Consider the following 19,206-nt stretch of genomic DNA (forward strand, 5'->3'; position numbering starts at 1 on the left):
TGTACAATCATCGATCTCTCAATACACGAACGGATAAAGCGTATCCTACGTGAAATGCGGAAACAGGGTTTAACATGTTTTTGAGCTAAGCTAGGCCTGGTGTTTAGATGTATCATATTTTTGGACTCTTTGGTGGCTAATACCTTTAAAAGAAGTTGGAAACTTATGACAATATTGCCATGATATATTATAATGGTTGCTTATATTCCATTACCTTTTACACTCCACACCATGCAAAAACTTATGCAGTATGTAATAAATATATGTTGCGAATAATCAATTTAGATTGCTTATGCTTCAATCGTCGCTTTATATGGACTGTGGAAATGAAATTGAATAAAAAACTGTTCCACATGAATATTTTTTTAATTTAATCTAAAAATAAAGGAGTATTTAATATATATAAAACATCAATTAATATTTTTAGAAACAACAACATTCTGTATGAATAGTAATATTGATATAATCGTAAGACATATTCAGACGACTTAAAACGACCAAAATAAATTATTTTTGGCAATATATATATTATTCGGCAGATAAAAGTGGTATTTAATGGAACAAAGAAAATATTAAATCAAGTTTAGTTCTTCGAGAATGTAGTCTAGACGCGATTGATAATAATTTACAACACAGCAATACAACTTACTAAGGTTGTCTAACACATTTTTACCTTCTCCGTCTAAAGAATGCTTGCAAAACAAATAAGATCAAAACGAAGTAGAAATGCATAATGATTAAATAATAAAAAGCATAAGCAGTCATTTTAAGTCCAGCGATCCTTCAACAACAGGCTTCGATGAAATCAGTATGCATATATTCTTTTGTTTTTTCTGTTTCGTTTTTTTTTGTTAGTTCTGTGTGTATCAAGTGTATGTTAACAAAACTGATAATTTATTTAACAGCATCACATGTTCTTTATTATAAAAAGCAATTTAATAAAATAGAATATCACAGAATTCGTTAACATTTTAGCTATCGAATCATTTTCCCTTCAGTTCCAAGGAAAATTCACCATAGAAAACAGGTGATATAATATATATACTTGCGACATTTTTAAGTTTGCACAGATGTAAGCCAAATCCTCCGACGATATTTGCCTTATTGAATTATTGTGTTACTCATCTGTATTGTTACGTTTCTCTCATTCAACAGAAGGTTGTATGCTAACCCATGTTTTACTCTCATTGCACATGCAATTGAGTTTCCAATCTGTTTCTGTCAATACAGAGAACAGTGTAACTTCTTTTTCATTCCTAATAATAACAATTCAAAACGACTCTGTAGCAACAAGATCTCAAATTGTTTTTTTTTTTATTTTCTTGGACGTAATATTAAAGGAACCACACAAGAAGACATCTTTATATATTTTAAGCTTTACATAATCTCGAAAGAATTATTTGACCATAGAATGAACTACAGATCACAAACCTTTACCAAATTGAATGTAAAGGTAATCCCAGTCATTCCCCTACAGTTTGTGTCTCAAATATCTTGAGAAATATTTTTTCTAACTTCTCTATATAAAAGGTCATTTGACTTTTTGCAAGCACCTGAACACTAGTTTATTCTCTTTTACGAAATATCAAGGTCAAAATATTATTCTATTACTAAACGCAATTTAAAGTTCTTGTTTTGTGCATATAATAAACAGTGACAAAAAACCAAATTGGATTACTAATACGAAAAGTGATTGATAAATAACTATTATGAATAACTTTTACTGAAAATGTACTAATTATTGATGCTATTATTATAACAAAGTAAGCCAAACAATCTCGTTCCAGGTTATCTTGTTATTTGCAGGTTGAAGATAAAATAGTAATTGAGGAGAGCTACAAAAGCTCTCCGACTAGTGTTAATGAGGCTGTGAAGAGTAAAATACGTCATCATCAAAGAAGACACTGGCGCCACTCAAACTGTATTCATATAAACGTGAAGGTAGCGCGCGCGCCAGTCAGTGGAAAAAAGGTTGGCGTTCCGTCCGCGTCGTCAATTGTCAGGCGCTGTGCGTATGCGCATCCCGGCCCCGGCGCCAGCGACGCGACATATTATTGTATTCAACAAAAAAAATGCTGCATCTCACGCAGCACTAACTTCGAAGCATAGGAAGCTCGGACATAAGATTTAATTAAATAAATTTTCGTTTCCTTTGTTCATTTGAGACAAAGCATTGAAAAAAAAATAAAAATGGTCAGTGGCAACAAAGACCCCAGCGATCCCATGAAAATACCACCGAAAAATCGTGAAAAGAAGACCAATAATTATAAACGGGCAAATGTTCTGTCACGGGCATGGTTCGTTTGGATGATGCCAACGTTCTGGCGTGGATACAAAAGAGACCTCTACGATTCCGATCTTACTAAACCAAAAGACAATCACTTATCGGACAAACTTGGCGACCGCTTGGAAAAGTAAGTATTTGTTTTAATTTTTATTTTCTTTTAAATTCAGTCCTCTTTTAAATTAAACTTGTTATTTAATTTTAAATGTAATGTAATGTAATTTAATTTAAAAAAAAACTTGCAGTATCGTCAATTCATTTTAAATTCATAATTTGATGATGACAATTAAACGTTTCGCAATATTTGTTTAAAAAAAACATTTAAACATTATCATAAATAATTTATATTTACATTTATGTTATCAAAATTGGTTAGATCGGTTTAACTTAAATGAAAAATATTTCCTATTACTTTATTTATTTAAAGAACTCTTCGAACCAAATTATTTTTTATTATCCACTTGATACAATAAAACGATTTTCATAACACGTCGAATACTGACTGTATAATGTAACATATTCCCTTGTTGTAGTTTTTGTTTAAAAACTTATTTACGCATGCCATTTACTCCAAACACACCAATTAACAAGTAAAACTAGTTGTACGTTCAGTTCGCTATCGTAGAATCTAAATAACAATTGTATTACATGATATCCACAGTGTTTTTACGCTTAAATTTTCATTTAAGAAGTAAATAAAAATAATGTGAAATTTTACATCATGACTTTCTTCAAATTTTTACGGAAAGATGTCGCAAACTGGTCGATTATTTCCTAAAACATCATTTTGTCAAGAAATTCATGTTTTACTTAATTAAAAAAATTTATTTACATAGAGCAAAAATTTAATTATATAATACCGGAATTACAAAAAATCCTTTAATTATAGCTCGCATAAACTTTGTTTAAAAATTGCTCTTTATAAAAATACATTAAGCTCATTAAGTAACCATAGTCTCTTTTTCTGACAACATTTTTTTGTTAAATCTTTTCACTGTACGTTAAATATTATTATTATTATTATTGAGACTTAACAATATATATTTAATTTATTACATTAACAAAAAAACTTTAACAATACGTTAACGAAACCGGATCATGCCAATTTAAAATACGAACCAAAAGAAACTTGCGAATCTCCAAAAAAAAGTTAAATCAACTTTAAACAACTACTTACTTAAATAATTAAACAATGAAAAACTAATAAAATTTAAATATTTTGAAATTCTTTAATCAAATAAAACAACAAACAGTTGGTTTTTTTCACTATAACACTAATTAAATATATGAACCATGTTCACTGTTCATAAATATTATTTGCGTAGTAAAGTAACAATGTTCACAAAGTTACTATAAGGTTATTTTAGGAACCTTTTCCATGTGCAAAATGAACTATCACCGTTACACTAAGATACTTTTGGTATTTTCAATAGACATTTTTTTTAATCCGCTTTTCTTAGTACAAAACATTGTTAGTCGACTCCGTTTTTAATTTTTTTTTGTAATACATCCTTCCAGAAACTTTCAGCATCGTAATTAACTTAATTTGTATAAATAGTTTTTTTTCAATGTACAGCTATACCACAAAAAACTAATTGCGTCTTATATAATAAATTTGCATCTTTGTCTTAAATAATTGCGCCAGCTTAAGCATGAAAATAATATGTACGTATTCATTCTTTAAAATTTTATCATTCGCCGTAATTCTCTGTGTGAAAAAATATGATTATTTATTTATCATTTAATATGGTTAAATATATAGACGTTTTCTACATTCGTGAAGAAGTTATAATATGTAATAAGCCAATATGTCTAAATTCTCGTCACTAAATATTATAATTGCTTATTATTTTTAAATCGCTTATTGAATAGATTAGTTTATTTGTCAAATGCTCACTGCGAGACAGAATTAAGGAGAGGTTTGCCCTCCAAATTTTAACATTCCTTTTGAAAAATATTATTATTAACAAGTGACTAACTAGCCTCAATTGTTTATGTTATGTTGTAGTAGTTAAGTATAGTACCTTATCATTAAAAGTTCGTCAACAAAAACTATATCAATCTACATCGTAAAACTCATCACCATATGTTTAACTGGTATCTTCTTGCCTGTTACCTGAAACCTGTTATAAATATAACTTGAAATTTTTATGCAGCCCTTATAAATCCACTAACCGCGATACGATAAAGAAAAAACTATAACGAATTCCTTTCTCCCTGGTCTATTTATAAACGGACTACGATTACATTACTCCCGTCGAGGTGCATTTACCTTAAGGATGCACGTTTTTATAACATAATGTTAGGTACATGCTTTATTTAGCTTGCCCATCAACGGAGAACAGGTCTGCGATATTTTTTACAGACTTAGAACCGTGCCTTTTTTTGCTTTATCAAGTTTTAAACTTTAACTACGCTTCGTTGTGTTAAAGTTAGAGAAGCAATTCTGCTCTTTATTAACTAACAATTAATTTAAAAGAAAGTAGAACTTATATTATTGTAAACATTTATTAAGTAAATTTGCTGTAAAATTGCTCAATAGACAAATGTTAGGTAAACTTCTTTGTTATGCTATGTAAATATGAGCGTAAATAAGCTTGAGATTTACGCGCAGTATTTGACGCATTAGTATAAAATTAATGTTAATCAACAAGTAAAACATATGACATTATTTTTCCTTCTGAAGCATTACTGGGAAGTACGGAAAATGTTCCATTAGGTACGTTCGAATTAGTTTTACCCGGCAATTACTTACAAAATGATAAAGCAAATATTGTTCTCAAAAGTCCTCATGAAGATGTTAAACATTTATAAATGTTCTTAGTAATAAAGATTTTTGTGGCATCGCAAATTACTTTTTATAATTATATTAACATTCTTAATGGTTGTTTCACAATTAATATGATTCAACAAATTTGAAAATAAACATTAACAACTTTATTTAGATTTCGTACAGGAGTAGTAAAATTGAAAATAAGTTAGAATTATTTCGTTTTGCGTTGAACCTACACATGTACTCTGTTTAATTTAAACTTCTTACTATTAGTTAGTAATCGTTTATACTTTTATATATTGCAGGACATTGTTTCAATTCGTACAATTGGTTTTAAAGTATAATTTATTTAAATTTAAAAGGTGTGGAGTGGACAAGGTAATTAAATAGAAATTTGTATAAATATCTTTACTGCATCTTCACAGTGTATTTTGTTATTCAAATAGCTAATAAACCAATTTCCTGTTTAATTTACCGCATTTGGGGTAATTGTGATAACATACCTTCCTATTGGCTAATGTCGACGATGACAACGGCAGTTCGATAACTATCTCGTACGCGACAGGAACCGGCCCGTCATTAACCAATTCCAGATGGTACTTTGGACCCGTTTAGTTAAAAGCATCTCAAATATGTAAAGATAACAGGTTCTCCACTACTTCCGAAAGCAACTCTGCACTTCACTCATTATTAATTATTTATTATTACTTAATTATGTGCATAACGAAAAGATTAGCTATTAATTATACAACAAAACTGGTTACGATTGTTCTGTTATAATTTGTTATTTAAAAACTGTTTGAAAAAAATTATAACTTTTTTTCATTAACTTACAATGCTTCAACAGGTTATTATTGATTTACTTATTTATTGTTTCTAATTGATCCTAATATTTTTTTTTAATAACTTAGTATTTCAGTTAGGCCAACATCTCTATCGTAACATCTTGTGTAATTTACTTTAATAATTTTTGTGTTATTGATCCACAAAGTATTAATTACTTTAGATTTAAAAAAGCAAATACGAGAATAACCTATATGATAATAACCTGCTTATTAATAAATAATGTCACCAAAATAATAAAAAAAAATGACCAATCTATTATTATTGTAATTATTGTATTTTGGTTTTAGGTCTCATACTTTCCTCGTTATCCGCCCATAGAAGGAGGCAGAATTAAAGTTATTATGCTTGGTACCTAGATTAATAAAATATATCTTAATAATAAATAAGATTAACTAATAATAAATGTATCCCTCGTGGTTTTACTCCCCACCTACTGTAACTGTACTAACTACACAAAAAATATATACAAATATCTCCGGTAATCAAATCATTTTTTATGATAACTTAGTGCGACTGTGGTAATTACATAACGATACTGTTTAATTTATCAATTACGATTCGAAATTAAACTAATTTATTAGAAGAAATAGTCTTCTTGTCAAATTCATGTTTAGGACAAAATTTAATATCATTTTATTTAGATACTATTACTTTGTAAATTTTTTTATTTTGTCGATTTCTTATTGTGTTTCCAATAATAAATTATATTATTTCTTTTTTAAATCTATGTTATTCTGTTAAACTGTTTTGTTCATGGTTGTCTATTAAATCATTTTATTTCCACTTATTGGCTGTTTACTCGGTACCGTCCAGAGTAAACTACAGTTACCGTTGTGTCAATCGAGAAGCCGGCCACCGGGGACGGTTGGTTCACGGGAGGCGAACAATACACAAAGGCCTAGAATCTGTGAGAATGGGAAGTATTAATCAAGGAGAGTCGCGACTTGTTAACGCGTTACATGGCAAATATAACATAATACAATCAGAAGCTTAGTCACCACGAGTGACATACAGCGGCGTGCCATGCGCGGTCGCCAGTACCAATTACTAAATACCAAAGGCCAAGTACGCATTGCGGCAGATCAAGTTCGATCCAAGTATACATTACAGTTGTTATAGTTTATTATTATAGAAACTGTTGGGACATATGTATAGGGATTTTTGGTTTGAACCTTAAATTAAACGAAATTCGGGTGAAGAACAAATTTACATTTGTATTTTACGTCTAGTCCACAGCGATAAAATCGTGTTAAACTACTTATATTGAATGTTAATGCTAGTCGTGTTATATTTAAACATTAGTCAGTCACCTTTATTAAACTGAACTATTTTATACTAAGCTCACGTGAGAGAATCATTCTGGTCATTACGTAAGAAACTACAACGAAAACTGGGTACAAGACTACTCAGAGAAATAAAATATAGCAGATATATTATTTTCCGCTTCATCTGTAAAAACTATTGATAATTTTCAATTACAAAAAAAATAATCGCTTAAATATTGTAATCTTGTTTGTAGTCAAGTGTGCCTTGAATGAGTCACATTGTTCCCTGAAGACCAAGATGTTGTGTCTTCGTGACAACAATTGGGTATCACGCCACATTTAGTACACGTAACAAAACAGCAATACCCAGTAATCTTTAATCACACCACTGATTTTATTTATGCGTGATTATAAATAATATTATTTTTTTTACATTAAAATAAATTATCTAGAATATTTAAAGTGCCACCACAAATCTGTGTAACACGCAAAAACAGTTATTAGCGCGGCAACAACTTAACTACAGCTTTGAAAGTTAGTTTTCATTATCACCAATAATACAGACTATACAATAAACATTAAATTAAAACCAAAATAAAGTCACTGGGATCGTTTACGTCTTCTATTATTTCATGGTTGATCAAGCTTTTAATAAAGCAATTTATTAAGCTATTTATCCTGATCCAAGGTGATTTGTGGCAGAAGTTGCATCATCTAATCAAAGTCAACAACTTGCTGCAAACAATCCTGACGGCGATGCTGCAACGTCGCGTGAGCACGTGAACGGGCAAAACACCGTTCAATATCGTCGCCATTGATTTCAAAATTTCCTTATTGCTATAACTTAATAGTTTTATAGAATTATAATATTGTCATGACTTTAAATTTTAAATAGCAAGAAGTTGCTATGGGTTGCTTACAATGTATACAAGATATTATACTCTGAAACCTAGTCAAATACTTAAATTGTACAATATTCGGTACTAAATATTGGCTTTGATTTTTTTATGTAATAACTAGTATATACGAAATACAAATTGTACAAATTTGTAGTACAAAGGCCAAACGTGAGTGAACAATGCAAGCGAAGGTTACTAGTTTTATGGTTTCATACCATTTTGATACTTTCTGTACCAAAATATATAGGATTAAGGTTCCTAAATTAAAAACAGGAAAACCATGAAATATTAAAAATATGCCATAGAACTGATCTATTCTTTGCACGAAATATTTTCTTAGTATTTGTAACAGAAGGCGACCGTTTACTTTTTGGTTATCAAATGTGAATGTAATACACCATTTGATTGCTGTTAATTTACATAATACAATATTTGCATACTAACAGCTTAAATATACGGGCGTTCTACTTTAACACTTTTCTCTACATAAAAAGTACACAAATGTTTTTTTTTTAATCAATGCACATGACGTAGGTACTTATTGCTCGGACCATATAATTATTATACACTGTTTCAATATGTACAATAGACCACGTGTTATACTATAAACAAACTTGATCACATTTACATTTAACTCGGTGTTACGAATAAATTCTTTACTAGCAGTTGATACAGGAAAAACGTAGAGGTGGAATTTATTGATAGATTATAATAAAAAAATTATTGTTGTTACATTTTAAATTAAATCATTTAATAGTAATATTACAGGAAAATAACACGTATCAAATGGTGTGGAGAATTATCAGCATGCGGTAGACGGTACATAAACACCCGTATTTGTACTCAAAGATAGATTATAAGAAAAAGTATACAGATAATAATGTTCATCGGCGCCTTTCCCAAGCGATTCATTCTAGCATGTACGTACAGTGACATCCGCGGATATTACCAATGAGAACATTATTTAAGTATCCTGTCGGTCACTTAACTATGTATCTACTTTTTATTCTTCCAATTGTCACTTATATGACTCACGTTTGTATGACACGAACTTTGTAATTATACAAAGTAAAATGTAACACGTATATAAAGTCATTCATGGATTGTTTGGGTACAGACGGAGAATTTTTAAACTTTTAACAATTATTGTATGCTTATTCTCCTTTTTTGCTATCGGTGATATTTTCCGCTTTTATTAGCAATAGCTAATTGATTTAATTCGGAGAACAAAATTTCCATTTTTCCGATAACTCCCTAAACATCCTTTTAAATGTGTGATTGAAAAAGGCATCTTGTAAAAACTCTGAAAGTTATTAGCGTTGGATATCATCCAATATATACAAAAATATATATTACATTGTAACAAGCAAACAAAACGTTCCTGTGATTATAAATGGTGGAAGTGCTTATCCCACAAAATTTACTTACAACATAACCTCATATAAACAACTAGCAACCAGATATATAGGTACAAAATATTTTCACAAACAACAATGAAAATTGTTACATATTTTTTTTAATTTTCTACATTATCTTTGAAATAACAATACTTTAATATACATTAAGTTATAGAAGTTACTATTATTTAATCTTATTAATTAACTGAATATTCTTTATTTAAATAGTAATTTCTTTGTTGTAATTATAACGGTTAATTGCAAAGAATTTCAACCACTTACGGTTAACCGACAAAGAGACAGTCTTCCAAGACTTGAACTATTTACATCCTCGTCTTTATAAAAAATATTCTAACAAGTCAGGTCAACAAGGTCAACGTTGACCGAAATTATTGCACAATTTTTAATAACAAAGATAACATGTAATAAAAATTAAGCCATTTAGAAAAAATTTCCATAAATTATTTCGTCCAATCTTTAGCGTCCTTCGCAGATTAAACATAATAACCGGTTCAGTTCACTTTCATGTATAATATTAGCATTTTCGAAGATTAAATATTATTCACACATTTGTACTTATTCATTATTCAAAAATAATAATTTAAATTGAGGTGGAATCAATAATGAAATGATGTAATAAGTCACCTTAGCATCAGGTTTCTGGATTCGGTCATATTTATGGTGTAACTCACGAAACTAGAGGAATTTCCTTTACTAGACCTAGAGATAAGAAATTGTATCTCTCCTTATTTCGATTCACCACATGCGCATTGCAAAGAAAATATATTACACATCGATTCGAACGAGATCCACGCCGTAGGGTCTGCAGTCTCTCTTTGAAATAATTGACTTAACGGCAGGAATACTACTAATAAACGAATATACAATATATTTATATTCTAACATAAAATCATCTTCTTCGTTGATGACACAGAAAGTTTTTAGAATTGTCCAGTTTAAAAAAAACACTTAAAAATATTTTTTAAAAAAGAACTGTTGAATAATCTTTCACGTACATTTATTTTCATAAACGTGCAGAAAGTTAAAAATCACGTTTCAGTGTCATTATGAATTTACACGTAAATAACACACAAATTTTGATTGTATATTTTTTTTACGATTTTCGTTGCGGTATCACTCAACTACATTTTACAACTAAATTTTGCTGATAAAGCATCATCTCGTGCTAATAACAAATGGTTTCACGAGTTTAAACGTGACCGTACAAATCGTATGGTAATCGTACGTGATGTCTTGCTTGAGGGAAAACCGTCAACACCTTCTACCGAAACTAACACCTAAATTCTGCAGTACATGATAAAGTCTAATAATAGAATTACCTACCAGTAAATTCGAATAAGCTTGGGCAACTGCATGCTTCAAAATCAAAAAATATTTTGCACAATCATTTAGGCGTTAAGTAGTGTTATAACAGATACCTAATATCTTGACCAAAATTTTAAAATACTTTCGCATTTAAATATGCTGTTTGATATTGTCAAAGGTGACGTAACATTGATATTTAGGTATTATTCATAAACCAAAAGATAATCTTCACGGTGGATGTTTGCTTTAAAAGAATTGTCTGCAAAAATTAAGAGAGGAATAAGCATTGGGAAAAGGTCATGGCCTCTTTTTTAGCAGGTCAAACTATAACACAATAATTGGTCTAGAAGATAAGAAAATAGTAACAGCATTACACCAGCATTTGTTTGTCTCTACTGTAAACAATGTCCACGAATAAAGTCCTTTTTTATGAAAACAAAAGCGTCTGTACATCCGAGTATTTGACTATGGCAGGTGTGAAGTTGTAGGAACATCCATCCTTACAATCCCGAGCTTGTACCGTGCAACTCAAACTTATTTCCAAAAATTAAAGAAAAACTTTGGGTAGCATGAGAAGCGGTGACTGCATTCTAAAACGCGATGGGAAAGACACTTAAAGAGGAATGGGCCACTACCTTTCTCAACTGCTAATAAATTGCAACAATTTGTAAATTTATCAACGGTACTATTTTGAAAAACAATACATCATTTATAAGTCAATACTTAGTTCAATTTGTGGTATTACTTGGTAACTATTCAAATGTATCCTAACGTCTACAATAAAGAACATTAAATAAAAATTAAAAAATGATTTATAAAAACTTTCGGTATAACTTCTGTTGCATAAATAACAGAACCTAAACAAAATATCAACATTGCTATTGCTAAATAATTTAATACCACTAATTTAAAATAAAAATAGGCAATATTCTATACTAGACACAATTATGTTAATGTCCAGACGTTAAACGAGAATAAGATAAACCTTTTGAAGTGTTTATACATTAAAACTATTTTTAGTTTTAAATATTTAATTAAAATATCCTACAAAAATACCGTTTTAAAACACAGACGTTAAAGCACGATACCGACGTCTTGTGATAGTAATTATTAACAATTACGGATTGCGAAAAGGCAAAGCGTCAAACCAAAATAAGGACAAGGCAAAACATCTATCAATCTAAGTATCACAGATAATTTAACAACAGCCTCACAATTTGACATATTACACTTATGTTAGTCCAGTATAAACGACTATCGCGTATGGTCAGCAAAACCTAGTTTTACAAAGTTTATTTATTTAATCTTTTGTAGAATATTTGGGATTAAAAAGTTTTCAAAAGCGATAACTATGACATAAATAATGAACATAATGAAATAATGATAAATTCGTAATTATTTTCAAAATTATTTTATTAGTTTCGACCACCATAATCGACCTGAATAAACTCAACTGTCTAAAAATAAATAATGGAAAACTTGCAATTTGTTTATCTTTCAGCTTGATATTTGTTTAACAAAGTATTTTAACTGCTCTGTGGTTAACGTTTAACGTGACCAACGCCGCTTCAATCTAGTGTTTAAGAAAACATAAAGAATGAGCTGACAGTGAATAAATACATAATTAATGAAAAGGTCTTTGTTTTACATTTTTATTGATTTTAATTAACGGAACCAAATTTTGGTTCCGATAATTAAAATTGATAATTAGTTCCGTTTGGTAACGCAACCACAAATTAAATAGCAAAATGAATTGAGTGAAATTTAATGGTAGTGGATAAAATAATGCTACATGGATGGTGCAGCAAAAATAATGCTAGATCCACATTGTTACCTTGTTTGGAAATTAACATCACATTCGATATTAGCATAGTCTCACTACGCATAAAAAAATCAAAAACTTTTTCATGTACGTTACTTTACACTACCAGTTAACGTAAACATAAGTCTTAATTATATAGTTTTTTTTCTTGTAATTAAAATTTTAAGTATTTCCGTTGAATCGGATAGATAAACATATTTAAGGTAAAGAATGTAAATGTATGTATCAACTGAAATGTGGATGTACTAATACGTTCCATATCGAAATCCGTTAAATCCACATGGCAGACCTTTAAATTGTAGTATCAAGCAATACTAATTATTTAAATAATTTACAATTAAGCTACTCAATTAGCCAATCGTTTTATAATGTTAAAGATACAACTTTTTTCTATAAAGGCTGAAGGTCGTACACCCAGTGATTTAAAATTAAAATCCTAAAATGCTGCGTAATCGTGGAAAAACCATGCGTCTGAGGATGCCATGTACGAACATTAATGTTAACCATTCAGAATCAATTCACAACTATAGTTTGTCATGGTGAACAAAAAAAATATTTAACTACCAGCGATAGACCATTAAACCCATTTGAGTTTTTTTGCACTTTCTTTTTAAAAAAATTGTTTATACCACGTAAGGATGTTTGAAAAACAACCGAGCGTATACTGTTGTTCTCGTTTAAAATTATGTAGTTATATCTGATAAATTGACCATAAAATTGATTTAAAAAACAAAAAAACTAAAATTTGGAATAAAAACTTTTACATTAATCAATCAAAATTTAATTTGGATTCTTTATCGAATTTTTAACTAATATTCCTACCTCTTTAAATATAAATAATCAACTTACTTTAAAACGATACCTTATTAGTAAATTAACAAATAAACTAAAAAATCAAATGATACAGACATATTTGTGGATCTGCGTTTTAAAAAAATGTATCGGTTGTAAAAAATTCAAAACTAAAACATTACAATGACATGAGTGTCATGTATACTCAACGTTTAGAAATGATAACATTAATATCGGTCACTAGTTTGAGACGAGAGGTCCATATTTGCTTAAAACGGGGCCAAAATTTAAATACTTCATGTACTTGCTACATTAACGGATCTCTTCATCACTGTTAATTAAATATACATTGTTCATAAAAGTTTATTTCTAAAAATATTTTATCTCGAACTTTCATATTTGCATAGCTACCTGTATAAGGTGATCACTTCGAAATACATTCATGTTTTTTTCTTTGAATTTCTTTTTCATGAATTTTGACGCTTTTTCTTACTATGTTATCATTACGCTTTTTAATTTTTTTTTGAAACTATAGTTAGAGTGTACCATAAAATAATTATCAACAAATAAGCTATACATTCAACTTTTGAAAGCTTTTACACCTATAGCCTCACCCTGTATACGAGTATAAATATTGTAAATCACAACAACATAAACTACTGCCAAGATTATCGAAATCATTAAAATTAAAAAAATACACTAAATAATCACAAAATATTGTAATTCCTGGTGGAATAGGATAAAAAACTATATAGCGCTTCAAGTTTTAACATGTGGTTTTTTGAGTTAAATTCACAAGCAAAACAACAAGTAATGTTCTATTTCAGCTTTGGCAGCACAGTATACGCATACTAGCCTTGAGGTATCCGAATGTTATAAATAATTATTATGTTAAAATTTAATACGATTAAAGATGTTTAAAAATTTTTTTAGCCTTATAACTTTTAAGCAGACACATTTATTATAATGAATAGTTTTATACAACGAAAACACACGCGCAAAAATAAAAAAAATAGCGAGAGTTTAGGAGCTATGATTTGATTCAATCGAATTACTTTATTTAAATATTACGGAATACTAATGAACATGCACTGAAAACGCTTTCACTTTATATGTCGTTCACTATTTTTATGTACTCTAATTAACCATTACCATAACTCTAATTTACCATTCGAATAAATTTAACATTTAAATATTAGGATTAAATAATTCTTTAATTATTTTTTCAAAACTTTAATAAAATAAATGCTAAAACATAGTCCTGAAAGTTGTAAAGTCCGTCATACTGGTACATATACAATTTAAATCTATCTATAATTGAATTCATGTCAGTCAGAAGATGAATATGTGAAGAATGTTTGTATTTTTATTTGGTTATCGTTGTAGATAAAACTGTTTTGTTTTATTTCTCTATAAATTATTTATACAATGTCAAAGCAGACAAATTACTATTCTTTTAAATCTAACATATTTATGTATGATATAGTGTATAAACTGCTGAAGAACGCACGTAACAGATCACATGATGGCATCAATCGCCGTGACATAAAAACCTGCTTAGCTTTAGCACGGTTTCATTTTTTTTTCAAACTATTCGTCCTCGCTATCGCACTTGATCTTGAAAGGAATCTTCAATCAGTATGTTAAGAGATGTTCAACCGCCATATTTGATTCAATACATTATACAAATTAGTACTATTACTTTCAAATAACTTATGAAAAAATAACGCAAAATTTCGTTTAAATCCTTAACCATGTAGATGAATTTTATACATGAACAATGCATCTAAAATCCTACACCGAAACTTTACTCAAAATGAAGAATAGACACAAATTTAAAGTAACAAATTCGAAATTCATGCACAAGGAAATTGTCTTATGTTTGAATATTCCATGCGTAAATCGACAGTTGCAAATATGAACTCTATGCTTCTCTTTTGTTTAAAAGTGATAAAATGATAATAATCGTAAACTTTACAGACTACAAAATTAGTTTTTTGTAACTTTTTATTTTGATTTGATATTTATTACTATTACAACCAGTCCTATTGGAAATCTACGAAGGTGGTCTATTGTTTTACGGCTGAAATGATGATGATAATGGAACATAACCTTTTTACTATTAAAATGCACCAATTAACAATTACTTCATTGATAAATGTTTAGTTCATTTTAATCTGCTCAATACAAGTCATTTACACATTGATATTCCGTAAACGGCGTAGTTACATTTTTGTAACCTTTACAGCATATTAAGATTTGTACAAGTTGCCAACACAGTATAATAAACGCGAAAACTGTGACAATGACACAACGCACCGGACGCACATAGCGTCAGACGTATATTATTTCATTTAGCACTATTAACTCTTACTTGTCAATCTTTGACTTGTACGAAACTTGAACAAAATACTAAATTATATGATATCTAGATTCAAAACAATGAGCATCAACGTGTTCACATGTGATGATCACTTGCCAAAGTCATGATACTTAAAAGTCAAAGATTAAATGTCTCATAATTAGCATATTTAATGTCGGAGACATTTAAATAAAGTAATCAAAAATAACAAAAAAAAAACACGCTACTAAAATAAATAGGCAAGAACATTTATCTTTCGAAATTAAATATTTTTATTACTTGCTCTGATGACCGATTCCTTTAACAAAATGCATCAACCTAAATTTAATGTTTTATTTGTTCTGTATGCTTTTGATTTAACATTTGTTTTATTATGAATACTAAATGCGTATTGTAATAATGGCTTTTATCGTCATTTTGAAAAACTGAGATTATTAAACTTTTTTGCAAATTTCACTCTTTACAACTTTTAACCTTAATACAATAATATACATATTTAATGCAAAAAAACTGTTTCAAACATATTAATAATTTAGCACATATTTGTTTACAGGAAATGGTTGGAAGAAATCGCACTGGCGAGCAAACAAAGCCGGAAACCATCGCTGCTTCGTGCGATGACCAAGGCGTTCTGGTTAAGCTACGCTCCTTCCGGCATCATGTTTCTTATTCAGGCTCTCATCCTCAAGTAATATTTAATTTAGTATTTACTTAAGTCATTTTTCTAAGTAATTGAATACATGGTTCTTGGCATTTGAATTGGCACGTCGGAAATATCTTTCATCGTATTTAACCACTTTTTATTTAAGAAAATTTACTAGATGCTTCGCAAGACCGGTCATCGTGGCGATCTTTGGGTGAGGTCTGTGCCCTGCAGAGAGCGCGTACCGGCTGACATAAGGCCATAGTTGCATGTAGCAATTGTGCTTATAAAAAAAAGACTCTGACGTGACAAATCAAATGGGCACTAAATCTTCGTAATTATTATAGTGCATCTAATGTCTAATAATAGTATTTAATAACACCATACAAATTGATAAATTTGATACAATCCCAACCCAACGACACTGCGTTCATCAAATCTCTTTACCCTATTGTATTGCGGATACATCAGCTAAAGGAAAGCAATATCATACCACCCAGTTAACAAATGAAAACACGTCGCTGACATTTCAATGGATTCTGGTATCTAATAAAATTATACAAATGAAGGAAGATATGATATTTCCGTTTAATGTCATGGTATAAAACGACTACGCAAATAATGACAAACAATAAAATCTTAAGCGTTATAGGTAATTATTCTGATCTAAAATTATCACATTGCTGTTATTAAAGAAATTATATTATTTATTAATAATATTTCGTACATTTTTTATTATTGATTCATGAAATCGTGGGAAACAAAAGTTGTGTATTATATACTAACGAAATTCTCTTTTCGAGCTGACCAAGTAAAGATCATCATCAACGTTTCAAACGTAGAATGTTTACTGCTGGACATAGCAATAGCAGGCCTGCGTGCTTTTCTTACGATACGAGCGCACAGACGACCTTCGTCTCTGCACCGACTGTCCGTGTAAACATTAATAATAATTAAGATTTTAATCTGTTCGATGTAAGCTAACCTTAAGGAAATTTATTTTCACATAAAAATATCTTCATACTCTAATGGTAATAACAAATATATATGATCTTTCTTTCGTATGAATGAGTGTAAATATTATAGTTAATGTAACATTCACTATTTCATATATTACCAGTTTTGTTATGATCTAATAAGACGAGTATATCTCTTGTCTCTTCTATAATAATTAATTCTAAAATAATTAATATTATGCGACTCAAAAATTTAAAAAAGTATATTATGATACATTTGTATCTGTTAATAAACATCTAAAAATTTTATACATTATTATGGATAAAACGTATCACCAACCATATAATGTCCATCTTATATTTTCGTGACTACATTATATATATAAAACTCATATATCCACGGTAATCTATAAATTACATATTTTTATTCTATAGTGATTATTTCTTTATCAGACCCTTCCAACCTGTAGCGTTAAGCATGCTATTGGCGTACTGGGAACCAGGTTCGAACATGACCTACGAGCAGGCGGTGTATTGCGCCGCTGCAGTCATATTGATGTCTCTACTCATTGCGTTCCTTAACCATCACGGCACATACTCCACCCAGCAATTTGGTATGAAGGTCCGCATTGCGGCGTGTTCCCTTATATACCGAAAGGTAAGCAACTTTTGACATTTTATTTTCGATTTTTTTATTATTGCGGAATATGTAATGTAATATTCCGCAATAATAAAAAAATCTATTTGTTAATAATTTCAGTATCAAATTTAGAAGAAAGCAAAAATCTTGTTAAATACTCTATCTTACAATACCCGTGACCGTCATTCACTTATCAAGAGATCTTTATTATGTGTACGTCAGTAGCAAACGTAATAAAAGCAATTATAATAAAAATATAAACATTTCAGCAACTGGAATCGCAAAGTTTATTTTACAAAATTATATATACCGATGAACTTAAATCACAAACCATGAATGTTTTAAAAAAATAAGTTGAAAAAATGTCAATTAAAATATTTTAGATTTTAATTCGTAAACGATAAACCGTTAACACACTGCATACATAATAAGGAGTGTATTAAAATACCGTACGTAGTTATTTATATGTATAATTCACTATTAAATATACTTTCAAGGAAAGAAATAATGTAAATTAAATTAATATAAATAAAATACTATTATATTGCTTTTCTTATTTTCTATCGAATAAATTTAAATTTAAGCTAAATAACAAAGACCTTTAGTATTGTATTTTTCATAGGAATAATAAAATAAGGTTTTACTGGTAAAAAACATATATTTTAACGCGGTATCTCTAAAATGAGTTAACATTTTATCCTAATTCTTATATATTTATGTTATACTGCATGCACGACTTCGAGCTAAAGACACCTTAAATTATATACTGCATACTCATTCTTTTCATGTAATTATCACGTGCTAAGTATATGTCACAAAGGTAATTAAAAGACTCTTGTTTGTTTTAAAAGGTGATGCGAATGAGTTCCGGGGCTCTTGCGCAGACAACGGCGGGACAAGTTGTAAATCTTCTATCCAATGACGTGAATCGCTTCGATTACGCGTTTATCTACACACATTTTATCTGGTTACTGCCTCTGCAAGTCATCGTTGTTTGCTTCCTAATCTACGCAAAGATCGGATATGCTGCCATCATCGGCGTGGTCGGAATAGTCTTGCAAACGATTCCCGTTCAATGTAAATATAATAAGCCTTTTTTATCATTACTCAAAAGAAAATTTGCTTCTTTAAATAACACCTACGATATTTGCGCTCATATGATAATTTAATTTTACGGGTTGTATATTTAAGATAATTTAAT

The 19,206-nt window shown here is 29.5% G+C and overlaps 1 protein-coding gene across 2 annotated transcripts in view; it reads left to right on the forward strand.

Moving 5' to 3' along the window:
• Positions 1-1,972: 1,972 nt before the first annotated feature.
• Positions 1,973-19,206, forward strand: part of LOC137929670 (ATP-binding cassette sub-family C member 4-like) — a 29,936-nt gene continuing 12,702 nt past the window's right edge. For both annotated transcript variants that reach the window (XM_068772724.1, XM_068772723.1), the window contains exons 1-4: positions 1,973-2,414; positions 16,320-16,454; positions 17,819-18,023; positions 18,857-19,082. In XM_068772724.1, the coding sequence (XP_068628825.1) occupies positions 2,191-2,414; positions 16,320-16,454; positions 17,819-18,023; positions 18,857-19,082 (790 nt within the window). In that variant the 5' untranslated portion in view covers positions 1,973-2,190. The remainder of the gene's footprint in view (positions 2,415-16,319; positions 16,455-17,818; positions 18,024-18,856; positions 19,083-19,206) is intronic.

This window comes from Battus philenor, unplaced genomic scaffold (genome assembly GCF_028537555.1).
Source record: "Battus philenor isolate CCGP_79_NKW_IND1 unplaced genomic scaffold, ilBatPhil1.0.hap1 SCAF_5, whole genome shotgun sequence".
In the NCBI taxonomy this organism is placed as follows: domain Eukaryota; kingdom Metazoa; phylum Arthropoda; class Insecta; order Lepidoptera; family Papilionidae; genus Battus; species Battus philenor.